At 46.7% G+C, this 12,521-nt stretch overlaps 1 protein-coding gene across 2 annotated transcripts in view; it reads left to right on the top strand.

The window, feature by feature from the left end:
• Window positions 1–6,313: 6,313 nt before the first annotated feature.
• Window positions 6,314–12,521, top strand: part of ACCSL (1-aminocyclopropane-1-carboxylate synthase homolog (inactive) like) — an 11,460-nt gene continuing 5,252 nt past the window's right edge. Inside the window, exons 1-8 of one of the 2 annotated variants that reach the window (XM_037738889.1) lie at window positions 6,314–6,870; window positions 8,366–8,472; window positions 8,894–8,964; window positions 9,342–9,411; window positions 9,658–9,724; window positions 10,662–10,759; window positions 11,007–11,084; window positions 11,422–11,522. In XM_037738889.1, coding sequence (XP_037594817.1) covers window positions 8,461–8,472; window positions 8,894–8,964; window positions 9,342–9,411; window positions 9,658–9,724; window positions 10,662–10,759; window positions 11,007–11,084; window positions 11,422–11,522 — 497 coding nt within the window. In that variant the 5' untranslated portion in view covers window positions 6,314–6,870; window positions 8,366–8,460. The remainder of the gene's footprint in view (window positions 6,871–8,365; window positions 8,473–8,893; window positions 8,965–9,341; window positions 9,412–9,657; window positions 9,725–10,661; window positions 10,760–11,006; window positions 11,085–11,421; window positions 11,523–12,521) is intronic. The other variant, XM_017529165.2, reaches the window with a different exon arrangement.

The raw sequence follows: 12,521 nt of genomic DNA, 5'->3' as shown, positions 1-12,521 counted from the left end.
TATCTTATGGTCTTTTTTTGAACTAGATCTTCATTTTTTTCTACTGTAAAATAATTACGCAAATATCCTATGTAAACCCTGGGCCCAACCCCATTCCGGTCTTTCCACTGGAAAGACTAGCATTTAAAATGAAGTTATTGACTGGGTGCAGTGGCTCACACCTGTAATCCCAGCACTTTGGGAGGCTGAGGTGGGCAAATAACTTGAGCCCAGGAGATTGAAACTAGCCTGGGCAACAAGGTGAGACCTGGCCTCTACAAAAAATACAAAAAAATTAGCTGGGCATGGTGGTGTGTGCCTGTGATACCAACTACTTGAGAGGCCGGGGTGGGAGGATTGCTTGAGCCTGGGAAGTTGAGGCTGCAGTGAGCTGTGATTGCACCACTGCACTCCAGCCTGGGTGACAGAGTGAGATCGTCTCAAAAATAAACTTATTTAGCTATTTATATGCTAGCAGAGATTTAGTTCACTATAGTTATATTTTAAATCTAAGTCTAATAAAATTCATAAGTATACAGTCTGAGCTTGGACAAATGGCTATCACCATCTACCTACCACTCCATCAAATAGAGATCCCCTCCATTTCCCTAGAAAGTTCCTTGAGCCCCAGTGCAGCCAGTTTCTACACCCCTCCTCTGGCAACCACTGTTCTGAGGAATTGGTACTGCCTGTGGAAGTACTGATCCTGTGATGGTCACAAGATCTAAGTGGAGTTATTTTTCTTTCAGTACATTGAAAATAACATCTCACTGTCTTCTGGTTTCCACTGTTGAAGTCAGCTTTTGATCTGTTATTCCTTGAAAGATACATTTTTTTTCCTGGACTCTTTTTGAGATGTTATCTTTGTCTTGTTTTTCGCAGCTTTGCTGTAAGTGTAGATTTCCTTATCCTAATCGGCATCTGGGCTTCCTCAGTCCATGCTTTGATGTCTAACTATCTAGCACTGAAGATACATCTTATTCAAATGGTTTTTGCCCGATTTTCTCTTCTTTTGGGACTCCAAATAAATACATATATGTGTGTGTATTAGATTTTCTCATATTCTCTTACTTGTTCTTGTCTTCATGCCTCATTTCAGAAAGTTTCTTCAGCTTCTTCCACGTTAGTAATTTTAGCTGTATCTAATCACCTATTAAAACCTTCTGTTGAGGTTTTAAATTTTTGGTCCTTATATTTTAACCTCTGGGGATCTCCTGTTTCCTTTCAAATCTGTTATCATAATGAATTCTAATTTTCTTTCCATTTTTAAACTTAGATTTTATCTCCTTCAACAGAAAAGCAATTATTTTATAATCTACTCCCAGTATCTGAAGACTAGTTGGTCTTTCTCTTGTCTGTGCTGGTGGTTTTAGGTGATGCTGTTTATTCATGTACCTGGATTTTCTACATGCTGGACATAATATTTAAAACTTATTTGAGAAATTCACTCTAGGATAACAGCTTCCAGAGTATTTGCTCGCTTCTACCAGGAATATTGAGTCACCAAAATACTGTGTGATTTAACCCCATCTTAGAACTTGAGACTTTCTGGGTATTTTGTGACATGAAGCCAGCCTGCCGTTCATGCAAGGACTGCTTTTCTTCTGGTTCACTCTGCTTCCTAGGGCTCAAATGAGAGGTTTGGGGTTTAAATACCGGCTCTAATACGAGACTCTAGAAGTTACTTATCTTCACTAGGCTTCAGTTTCATCACATCTAATTGAAATAAGTGTCTTCTCATCTTACCTATGGAGAAACTGATGCCCAGACGGGAAGAAATTCTTCCAATATCCTATAATTAGTGAGCAGCAATTATAGAATAGCTCCTAGGCCTGTCAAGGGTACTTCTACCTGAGCTTTCGATTTGCACCTTGTATTTAGGGATCTGTATCCCTGAATACCTTGCTTCACTGCAATCCCTGTCACACTTGCCATACCAAGAAGGAGGAATCTGAATGAGGTGAGAATGCTGACACCAGAGGAGGCTGGCGTCTGGCAAGCAGAAGGTAGGCAGAAAGGCCGAGGCAGAGTTATAAGGGATTGGAGGGCACTAGAGAAAGTGATATTAGAATTATCCTCCTGTAAATGGTATACCCATGTGCTGGCATCAAACGTGTACAGGAGCCCAGCCTGTTCCCATTTCATTTCCCACATTCACCTCCCCTTCCCAGCTTCTACTGTTCAAGATCTGTCTTTCAGCTTTTGTCAAAGGCTGCTGGTGCCCACTGGGCTGATCCTGGGATACTGGTTTTATCATTGCCACTGTAGCTGCTGTAGAAGGCCCCTGTGTGAATTGAAAGGTAGTTGGTTGTAGGGGTGAGATCCCATAAGCGCCGAGGCAGGAGCAAAAGGCCCCTCCTATTTCCCTATAAATAATGAAGAAGACAGTAACTAGAAATATAACCGTAGTTGTTATTATTCATATGTGATCCTAGTTATTCATAGATGATCTTAATTCTTTTACTAATGCCTCGCAGGTCGGAAGTGTGAACCTGGGGGTGACATTGTGAAATGAAGGACACAAAGGCAAGATGGTCTAAGCCCTCTGTCACGCCCGCATGAGGGCTGCTGGAGGGCACCTCGGGGTGCAGCAGCGCCAGTGCTGTGAAAGCGCCCGCTATTTAGCCAACTAGGGGAGGAGATGTCCAAAATGGCCAAGACATCTCCTTCCTGGGGAAGTTAGGAGAAAACTCTGCTTCTCCAAGCTCTTGTGGTGGGCCTGATGGCTGTCAGGAGGCCCGGAGACATCTGAGGGCTTAACTGTCTCTATGTGATGCTGTGCTTCAGTGGTCACGTTCCGTGGCTACTCTCATATTCTGCTTCTGCACCTGGTTCCTTTTTTCTTAGAAAAGATCATCAGTAATAGTAACATAAATCTTAATGTTTTGGTTCTTTCCTGTTAAGTATGGAAAAGGTGCTGATGCCTTATGCTCCTTACCTCACTTCGGGTGCTGGAAATTCCTGAGCCCCTACCTGATTGACACGTGATGCACTTGATCCTATCACTGCCACACCCTACCTACCCTGCCCCCAGTCTCCGACCACAAAGGCCACACCCTACCTAACCTGCCCCCAGATTTGCAACTCATAAAAGTGAGAGCGTCCTGGCATTCCGGGCCACTGCTGGTCTCCATGATTTGGGTAGCAGCGGACCCCTGGGCCCAAACTCTCTTTTCTCTGTCTGTGTCTTATGCCTTTTATTTCTACAATTTCTAATCTCCACACCAGCCGGGCGTGGCTCACAGAACCCTGTAGGGCTGGATCCTACAGATGGTGGGAGGCTGAGGAATATTGAAACTGATGGTATAGCCAAGAAGACTTGAGGAGAGGACTGGTACCTGATACCACACAGCTTAGGGCTGAGGTTTGGAGCATTGTTGCCTTTGTAGAACAGCATCATTTACAATAGAACTTTTCCCATAGAAAGGTGAGTCTTGGCAGAAGAACAGCTTCTAGGTTTACTCCTGGCCTTGCTGCATATTCCCTTTGTTATCAGAAAATACATTTTGGGGCCAGGCATGGTGGCTCGTGCCTATAATCCTAGCACTTTGGGAGGCTGAGGCAGGAGGATTACTTGAGTCCAGGAGTTCAAGACCAACCTGAGCAACAGGGTGAAACCCCGTCTCTACAAAAAATACACAAAAATTGGCTGGGTGGGTGTGGTGGCATGCACCTGTAGTCCCAGCTACTCAGGAAGCTGAGGCGGGAGAAACACTTGAGCCCAGGAGGCAGAGGTTGAAGTGAGCCGTGATTGCACCAGTGCACTCCAGCCTGGGCAAGAATGAGATTCCATCTCGAAAACAAACACCCCCCCCAACCAAAAAAAACAAACCAAAACATTTTCACCAGGAAAATGCATTACTTTCAGTTACCTGCCTTGGCCCCCACGTTCTGCTATGCAAACCTGCTCCAGGAGGTTCTCATTCTACTTTAAACAAGTTTCCTCCTCCGTTTGCCGACTGTCCTCCAGCTTCCCTGCCCCATCCTGTTTCCTATGTGCCTGGAGTCCCTGGCTGAGTGCTGGGTAGATGGCGCAGACTAGTGGGACTTTGGTAACAGCAAGGAATTCCAGGGCAAGAAGTCTAACAGCCCCTAATCTAGCTGAACTGGAATAACTACTTAAATTCTGGGACCATGGGTTGAGCTGGCTGATGTTACAGAGCTGTCCAAAGAGGTGTCCCATCTTTGATTTTGTTGTTAAGGGGACACAGGACAAAGATACTCAATATGTAATTCTAGTCCTGGGAGAAGGAAGAAGATGCCTGGTGACAATAACTTCTTGTTCATTGGAGGAAGGTTACCACCCCCATCTTGGCTGTTTCCACTTGTACTCCTCAGGACCGACAGGGATGATAGGCACCATCTTTTGGAAGGCAAAACCAAAGAAATCTCACCTGGCCCTTGAACTGCTCTATGATAATCAAGTATTTGGAAAGACAGTGTGACTTACCTACAGAGTTGAGAGCGCCATTGAAATGAATCTCTTCCAGGACAGGAATTTTGGGCCAGAGCAAAGGTCTTGCTTGTGGAAGAGAGGGTTAGTCTAGGCATAAACACTCATATTTGTTCAATCTCTTTCTCATCAGTATGTTCCTGATGCTGAATAAAGTTTTTGAATCGCCGATGAAAGGTTGGGATCCTAAGTCAAGACTTGATACAGTTTTGTTCTGTGGCTTTATCTGCCTGTTGCTCATCTTCCATGGCCAAAGTCTTCATCTGTGGTTCATCTCTTCCCTGACTTGGCAACGTCCTTGTGATTGTGCGTCTCCTACTCATTAATTATGCTAGTTGCCTATGTGCTAAGGTACCGTGCTGAGAATGTAATAACGAAGGCCGACCTGGGCAGACACTGAACAAGTAACAATATTAAATGTCATGAAGGGAGGGCGTAGGTTGCAATGGGAACATCACAAGCAAACTGAACAAGATTTGAAGAAGTTGGGCAGAGTGCTACCCCCAAGTACTGGTCCCTTACACCTATAAAAGAAGCAACAAGGGTTTTTTTGTTTGTTTGTGTGTGTGTAGGGGGATGTTACTTAGTGGAAAAAACTTGGAATTGTAGCATTTGGTGGAAGGGGCGTAAGTCTAGGTTTTTAGAAAAAAGGGTCTTGGTGTCTTGGGATATGAAGATTGTCTTTAAAAAGTAGCGGCAGCTGTTGGCCTCAAGCTTCACGACCTGGGATCTTGCTATCTGATTTATTGATTCTTTGAGGCTTTAAGAAGGTATTTTTTGTTCTTGCTCCGCATTTTGACTTGTTTTCAGAAGGAAGGTTAATCCGAATATTTGGAAAGCTTTTGCAGTAAGCCATAATCGTGCCACTGCACTTCAGTCCGAGTGACAGAGCAAGACCCAATCCCTCCAAAAAAGGTTTGTTTTTTTTTTTTTTTTTGCTAAATGTAGTCCCAGGAACTTACTAGAAATGAGGATTCTCAGGTCTCACCCCAGACATACTGACTCAAAGTTCAGGGGTGAGGTCTCAGCATCTGTGTCCTGCCATGCTCTCCAGGTGATTCTGATGGACTTCAAAGTGAGCCACATCCCTAGCACATAGTTACAAGTGATGGAAGCCTAAGGCAGCCATTGGAGGGAGTAGGTTGCAGGCATTTACAGGAAGCCAAGAAAGGATAGAAGAACTGAGGAATCTAAAGGCTTTGAGTATCTGGTATGGCCAACCTGGAGAAGAACAGTCAAAAAGAAGGGCTGATGTATTGAACAGGGCTTGGCAAACCTTTTCTATAAAGGGCCACACAGTTACTATTTTAGGCTTCATGTACTGTATGGTCTCTGTCACATGGTCTCTGTCATGACTATTAAACTCTGCCATTGTCATACAAAAGTGGCCATAATCAAGACACAAATGAATGAATGGGGCTGTGCTCCAATAAAACTATCTACAAAAATAAGTGGCAGGCCAAATCTGGCCCTCAGGCAGTAGTTTATTCTAGCAGAATGTTTTACGCAGTGGGTAATGATGCCAGTTGCTTCTGAGCAGTAGAAACCCTTTTTTCCTATTTAACTAGACAAAGCAGGAACCGCTCAGGTTGAGGAACAGGGTGGCGGCGATTCCAGAGTTTGCTTGTTCATATCCTCCTGCTCTCATAGTGGACCCTAAGAGTCTTCCTCAGAAGACATTCTAATGCCATTTAAGTAGAGCACAGTGTCTAGGCTTGGGGCCACGTACTCATCGCCCAAACGAGTAGGTAACTCTTCCTGAACCAATCTGGTCATATAACCAAGGCGTGGAAGTGAGAAGAACCAGCCTGAGATCTGTTCTGTCTCTATCCATTTCTGGACCTGAGGGTCCAGGAGATCCTCCTTTGCTCCAATGCATGGTCTCTTTCTCCGTAGGTACCAGGCAGCCTGCAGAGGCCAGTACAGATACCTGGAGTATGAGTCATCGGTCAGATACCCTTCCTGTGCCCTCTGGCAAGACGAGAAGCCAGGTCCTCAGAGACCGGAGCATCTATACCCGGCTGTTGGAGGTGACGCGGCACTTGCAGCAGACTGTGAGGGAGCACTTTGTGCAGCTGATGAGCAGGCAGGGCCTGCTGCAGGAACGGAGGCACACCCAGGCCATCCGTGAGCAGGAAGCCCTCCTAAGTCGCTTGCTGTGCCAGATGATCGACCTCCTACAGTCTGGGGCCACGAGTGGCCTGGAGCTCCAAGTGCCTCTTCCTTCCGGGGACTCTAGGGGTGATGTCAGATATGGACAGGGGACCCAACTATCTGGGCAGCCTGATCCAGTTCCCCAACTGAGTGATTGTGAAGCTGCCTTTGTCAGTCGTGACCTGTCCAACCGTGGGACTGACATCTCTGCCCTCTATCGGTCGAGCTTCCAGGACTATAATGCCTACCAAAAGGACAAATATCATAAGGATAAGAACACCTTGGTGAGAATTTGGGGTGGAGGGCGGGCAGCATCCTCATGGGCTCCAGTCACTTGGATTTATTGAGTCCTGTGCCAAGTGTTCTATGCGCTCTCATTCTTTATAGCCTTATGAAATGGGCACTCTTGTCGTCTTGCGGATAAGGGAGTAACTGAAGAAATAGGGTGACATGCCCCAGAAAGCTGGAGAACTCCATCCACCCCCAAATCCCTCTCTCTCCCTAAATCCTAGCTCTTAATCATTAGGAGTCAGTCCCTGTGGTCACAAGGGCAAATGAGCCTACCCTTATGGAACTTAGCATAGTGATGAATGGAGTCAGCCACTGGGGCACAGGCATTAATAATCTCCCCAAGAGCATGAAAGTGATGTCCACTTCAGGTGGTCTGGGAAGATGTCTTAAAGGCTGAATCAGCCAGCCACATGGTGATGGCCGTGGCCATGACCCTCCAGGCAGATATGAAACAGCACTTGTGAAATCTTTAAGATGGGAAGGGCTAGGAGTGATTGGGAAAGGAGGTCCAGTGGCCAGAGTAGAGACCACTGGTGCTGTGGCAGGAGGTGTGGACAGAGGTGGATGGGAGATGTTAAGATGTTACCCTAAGAGGCCGGGCGTGGTGGTTCAGCCTGTAATCCCAGCACTTTGGGAGGCCAAGGTGGGTGGATCGCTCAGGTCCAGGAGTTCGAGACCAGCCTGGGCAACATGGTAAAACCCAATCTCTCCAAGAAATACAAAAACTAGCCAGGCGTGGTGGTGCACACCTGTAGTCCCAGCTATCTAAGAGGCTGAGGTGGGAGGATCACTTGACCCTGGCGGGTGGAGGTTGCAGTGAGCTGAGATTGTGTCACTGCACTCCAGCCTGGGTGACAGAGTGGGACCCTATATCAAAAAAGAAAAAGAAAAAGAAAAAGGAGTTACCCTAAGGGTGATAGGGAACTGAAGAAAGGCTTACGGCAAAGTGAAGTCCTCAGCAGCTCCCCAGACAGAGGGTGGAGGGCGACATTAGCTATACCTTCCCCTCTGTTCCCATCTCTGTTCTCCTCTAATAACTTAGAAGGCCCTAATGTGTAAGGAGAAGTTGCAGAGGTAGGTGTCAGGCGGGGCTTTGGGGATTAAGGGTCCAGGCTCAGGCGTCAGGTAGGTAGAGTTCTACCTATCACCCAAGGTCACATGGCCAGTAGGTTATTCGACTTTTCTAACCTTCACTCTTTAAATGGGATCATATAGAACCTTCTTCTCAGGAATTAAGACAACTCACGTGAAGCACTTGGTCTAGTGTCTGGCACATAATAAGAACTCAATGACTGGTTGATAGGACATACCATATTTATGTGGCTCTATGGAAGAAATTTGCAGGCTGTACTATTTTGGGTTCATGGAAAGCTTTCCTAACACTTAAAGTTGTCAGACGTGGATTGAATTGCCTTGTGGGCAGTGAGATCTCCACTTGAACTAGTCCGAGATGAATATTTATTAGCATGTTTCAAGGGATCTGTCTAGGGTGGAACAAGAGGATCAAACTGACCTTCGATTCCTTCCATCTCCAGGGCTTCATTAACCTTGGCACCAGTGAGAACAAGCTCTGCACTGACCTGATGGCTGAAAGAGTAAGCCGTGTTCTGGGCTGTGTTGGGACCCACCCCTTCAAGGCTTAGTCCCCCTAATGTGCTTCTTGGCTGTGATAGATACTGGGGTAAGACACAGAAGCTTGGGAAAAGGAGTGGATAAATAGCTTCTAGAATAGCACATCTAACCTCCTGGCCTTGCTGACCGTCCAGAGGTGTTCTCTGATCAGGTGGATGGTGGGTAGGTTGCTATGGGAACCTCTGGGTCAAATACATCCCAGTGAGGTATCTGTGTAATTTATGACAAGATGGCGGCCTCCATTAAGGAGCATGCAGTGTATATACCCATTCCCTTTCTGGGAGGCCATGTATGTGGAGGGCAAACACTCGTACGAACTAGGAGTAGGATGAGGCCTCTTGGACTTCCCTGGCCTACCTGTCTTCATGTCCTATTTATCAACAGTTGCAAGAAAGTGACATGAACTGCGTTGAGGAGACCTTGCTGCAGTGCCCTGACTGGAGAGGGCAGCCGTTGTAAGTGACCTTCAGAATTTAGGGTCTCTTGGTCCCACAGGCAGCTGTCCTTATCCAGAAGGAGGATTCAAGGCACCAAATTCCTAGTTGGTTACCTCCCTATCTCTTTGAGTAATAACTTCTAGAAAATGCCTAGAGCAAAACTCCATCAGGAGGCAGCCTGGTATAGTAGGAATAATTCAAAAGGCCTGAGTTCTTGTCCCAGCTCTCATTTATTGTCGGTGTGACCTGGGGCGTTGATGGTCTCAGTCAGTAGCTCTGTAATGTGAGGTTGGGCTGGGTAGTAAAGGTCCCTGTTAGGTTGGACAACGACCATCTAAGCCAGGAGTGAGGAAAGGGGCCCGGGAACCACAGGGTCTCTCTGGGTCTGTTTACAGCCTGCGGGAAGAAGTGGCCCGGTTCCTGACCTACTACTGCAGGGCACCTGCCCGCCTTGATCCAGAAAACGTGAGTCAGTTTCCCAGCCTTGCTGCCACCCTAGTGGAGGGCTATATTCTTGGAGGATGCTCTGCCCTTTCTAGGGGGTATCAGGAGAACCAGTGGAGACTCTCAGGGTCACAGCAGTGTGAAGGCCAATGTGTCCCGGCTGAGGACGTTCCCTATGCCTGTCCTGGTCAGGGGGATGGAGACAGCGTGGCTACCCCTTCTCACATGGGTATTGGTTTTGACTTCTGCCTCTCGTGTTGTCTTCAGGTGGTTGTTCTAAATGGCTGCTGCTCTGTCTTCTCTGCCCTGGCCATGGTTCTGTGTGACCCAGGCGGTAAGTCAGTGGGCTCTGCTTTCCCTCTCAGTGAAATACTGGCACGTGGGTAGGAACACACGGGCACTGGATTTTGAGGAAGAAGAGCATCTTGACTCAAGGCCTTTTCCCCAAAGTGCTGGGGCTTCTCCCACACTGACTAGGATATCTTCCCATTTCTGTGGGAGCAAGGAGTTTGGATGCCCCATTTAATGGAAGAGAGACATGATGGACCTCAAGGAGGTATGCCCCGGGAATGACGATGGGAAGCTGGCTACTGTGTTCATAGTTGGACTTTTGGGCTCATCTGCAATACAGAGAGCCCTGGCAACGGGCTCAGACAATATAGATTTCTTATCTCCTCAAAGAAAGGTTAATTAATCCTGGACCCAACAAGGTTGAAAGGACTGTTGTCAACCTTCCCCAGAACAATGCTTAAGCAAGAGGCTCCAATCCTAAAGAGCTCTGGGTGCATCAAAACAAGTGGCTAAGACGGTCCCTTTCATGCAAAGGAGCAGGTCTTCTGTTAGCTGCCCAGTAAGGCCAAATGGATGGGAAGAAAAGAACATAAGATCACCAGGTCCAAATGACTGGAGCCCTCCTTGTGCATGGACCTTGACCTCTGATATTTGGCCCGGATCAGATGAGGCTTTCCTAATAACCATCGATCCATCTGCTAGTGAGCCTAGTTTGATTTGTGCCCTGAATTCTGAGCCATTCACAGTGATATTCCTCCTTCTTCTCTAGTATACCTACAAAGAAACTAGAATTTTCTTTCCCCCAGTGATGTCTATAATAATGGATAACTTTCATAGCATCTGACCCTAAGAACATTAATCCCCTGGGAAGGGATCGTGAAACTGACTTTTTTTCTGTCAATAGCTTTGCTAGTTTGGGGAGCCTGGCAGCAGGCTCTGATTGAAAGACCTTGGACTGATGGCTCTGTATCTGTTTCCAGAGGCCTTCCTGGTCCCCACGCCCTTCTATGGTGGTTTTGCCTTTAGCTCCCGCCTGTATGCAAAGGTTCAGTTGATTCCTGTCCACCTGGAGAGTAAGGTTAGCATGGGGCCCCTTCCCTGCTCTGTACCCCTAGGCAATGGACTGTTCTGGGGACACTTAAAGGGGTAGAAGGGCTCGCTTTCTACCCATCTAAGTGGTTGGGTAGAGGTGGAGAAGTTGGGGTGGAGAGGGCATGTGGGCTGGCACCCTGGTATGAAGACAGAGGATTGTCTGGGGTTTATGGGAATGAGGAATCAAGGCTTACATTTTAAGAGACACTTCTTACGTGCTGTTTCTCTTCCAGATCACTGCTATAAACACCTATCCTTTCCAGCTCACTGTGGACAAGTTAGAGGAAGCCCTGCTTGAAGCTAGGCTTCAGGTAAGGAGGGAACCACATTTTTAGGGTGACCGCTGCTGGTCTTAAAAGGGATTTGAGTATTGAAACTCTTGTTCACCGAGACCTGGTGGGCTGTCAGAAGTTGGAAGAGACAGTGAATGATCCAGGGGTGTGTCCGTCTGGATCCCTGAGTCCTATGGGATGTTACGGCAGCCCCAGACTTCCTTCCTCTTTCCCCTTTGTGGGCGTTACAGTAGTTGCCGCTTCAAGATCCTACCTAGGCCTTCCTGGATGTCCTGACCTGTAAAGAATCCTTGGCTGAATTTAGGGTAGATATGAAGGACTTGTATTCACTCAGTTATGTTTGGGTTTTTCTTAGGGGAAAAATGTCCGAGGCCTTGTGCTAACCAACCCTCAGAATCCTTTGGGTGACATCTACTCCCCAGATTCGCTGATGAAATACCTGGAATTTGCCAAGAGGTATGAGTTCCACCCCATGAGACGAGGTGATGTTCCTTGAAAGGGTTTCCATCACTTATAGTCAAGAAGTCAAGAGCCAGAACTGGTGGTATATTCCTGTAATCCCAGCACTTTGGGAGGCCGAGGTGGTGGATCACTTGAGGTCAGGAGTTTGAGACCAGCCTGCCCAACAGGGTGAAACCTTGTCTCTACTAAAAATATAAAAATTAGCTAGGCATGGTGGCAGGCGCCTGTAATCCCAGCTACTTGGGAGGCTGAGACATGAGAATCACTTGAAGCTGGGAGGAGGAGGTTGCAGTGAGCTGAGATCGTGCCACTGCACTCCAGCCTGGGCAACAGAGTGAGACTATCTCAAAAAGTAATTTACAAAAAAAAAGGTAATTTACCTTAAATCTTCTCACTATACACCATACTTTTCAGAGTTATGTGCAACTAACTGAAATTAAAATGAAGGAAAACATAACCACGTACTTACCCCTTCACACTTTTGCCATTTCCTTTCTAGCCTCTGCCCAAGTATTGACATTTACATAATAGTCAAAATATAGTTGTTTTTCTGAGGAAAATGTCACTTACAAATACATGATTTGTTATTTTCTACTTGAGCTTAAGTACTTTCTCCCAGCATCCATTTCCAAAGGCAGGGCTGGGGGGCCGAGGAAGAGACTCTCAGACCTGATATAATAAAGGCATGTTCCTGCAGAACTTCACGATCCTTTCCTAAAAGCACGTTAACCTCAGTTTTCTCTGGAGTCCTGAAATAGTCCTATTACTTAAGGCAGATAACCTTCCATTTTCCCTTAGAAAGAGACTTAGTCAAACTTCATGACTAACCCAGACCAATGAATGGCGCAGCGTGGGGTCAGGAGGAAAAATGCTAGAGGGGGTGGGCAAGAATTGGATAGAATGGGTTCACATCCTGGCTATAGCACCTGCTAATTGAGGGAACTGACTTTACAGTGCAGAGCCTTAGTTCCCTTTTTTTTTTTTTTTTTTTTT

The sequence above is a fragment of the Cebus imitator genome, unplaced genomic scaffold (genome assembly GCF_001604975.1).
Source record: "Cebus imitator isolate Cc_AM_T3 unplaced genomic scaffold, Cebus_imitator-1.0 Scaffold58, whole genome shotgun sequence".
NCBI classification, from domain to species: domain Eukaryota; kingdom Metazoa; phylum Chordata; class Mammalia; order Primates; family Cebidae; genus Cebus; species Cebus imitator.
Note: the sequence above shows the minus strand (reverse complement) of the source record. Positions and strands in the feature narration are given on the sequence as shown.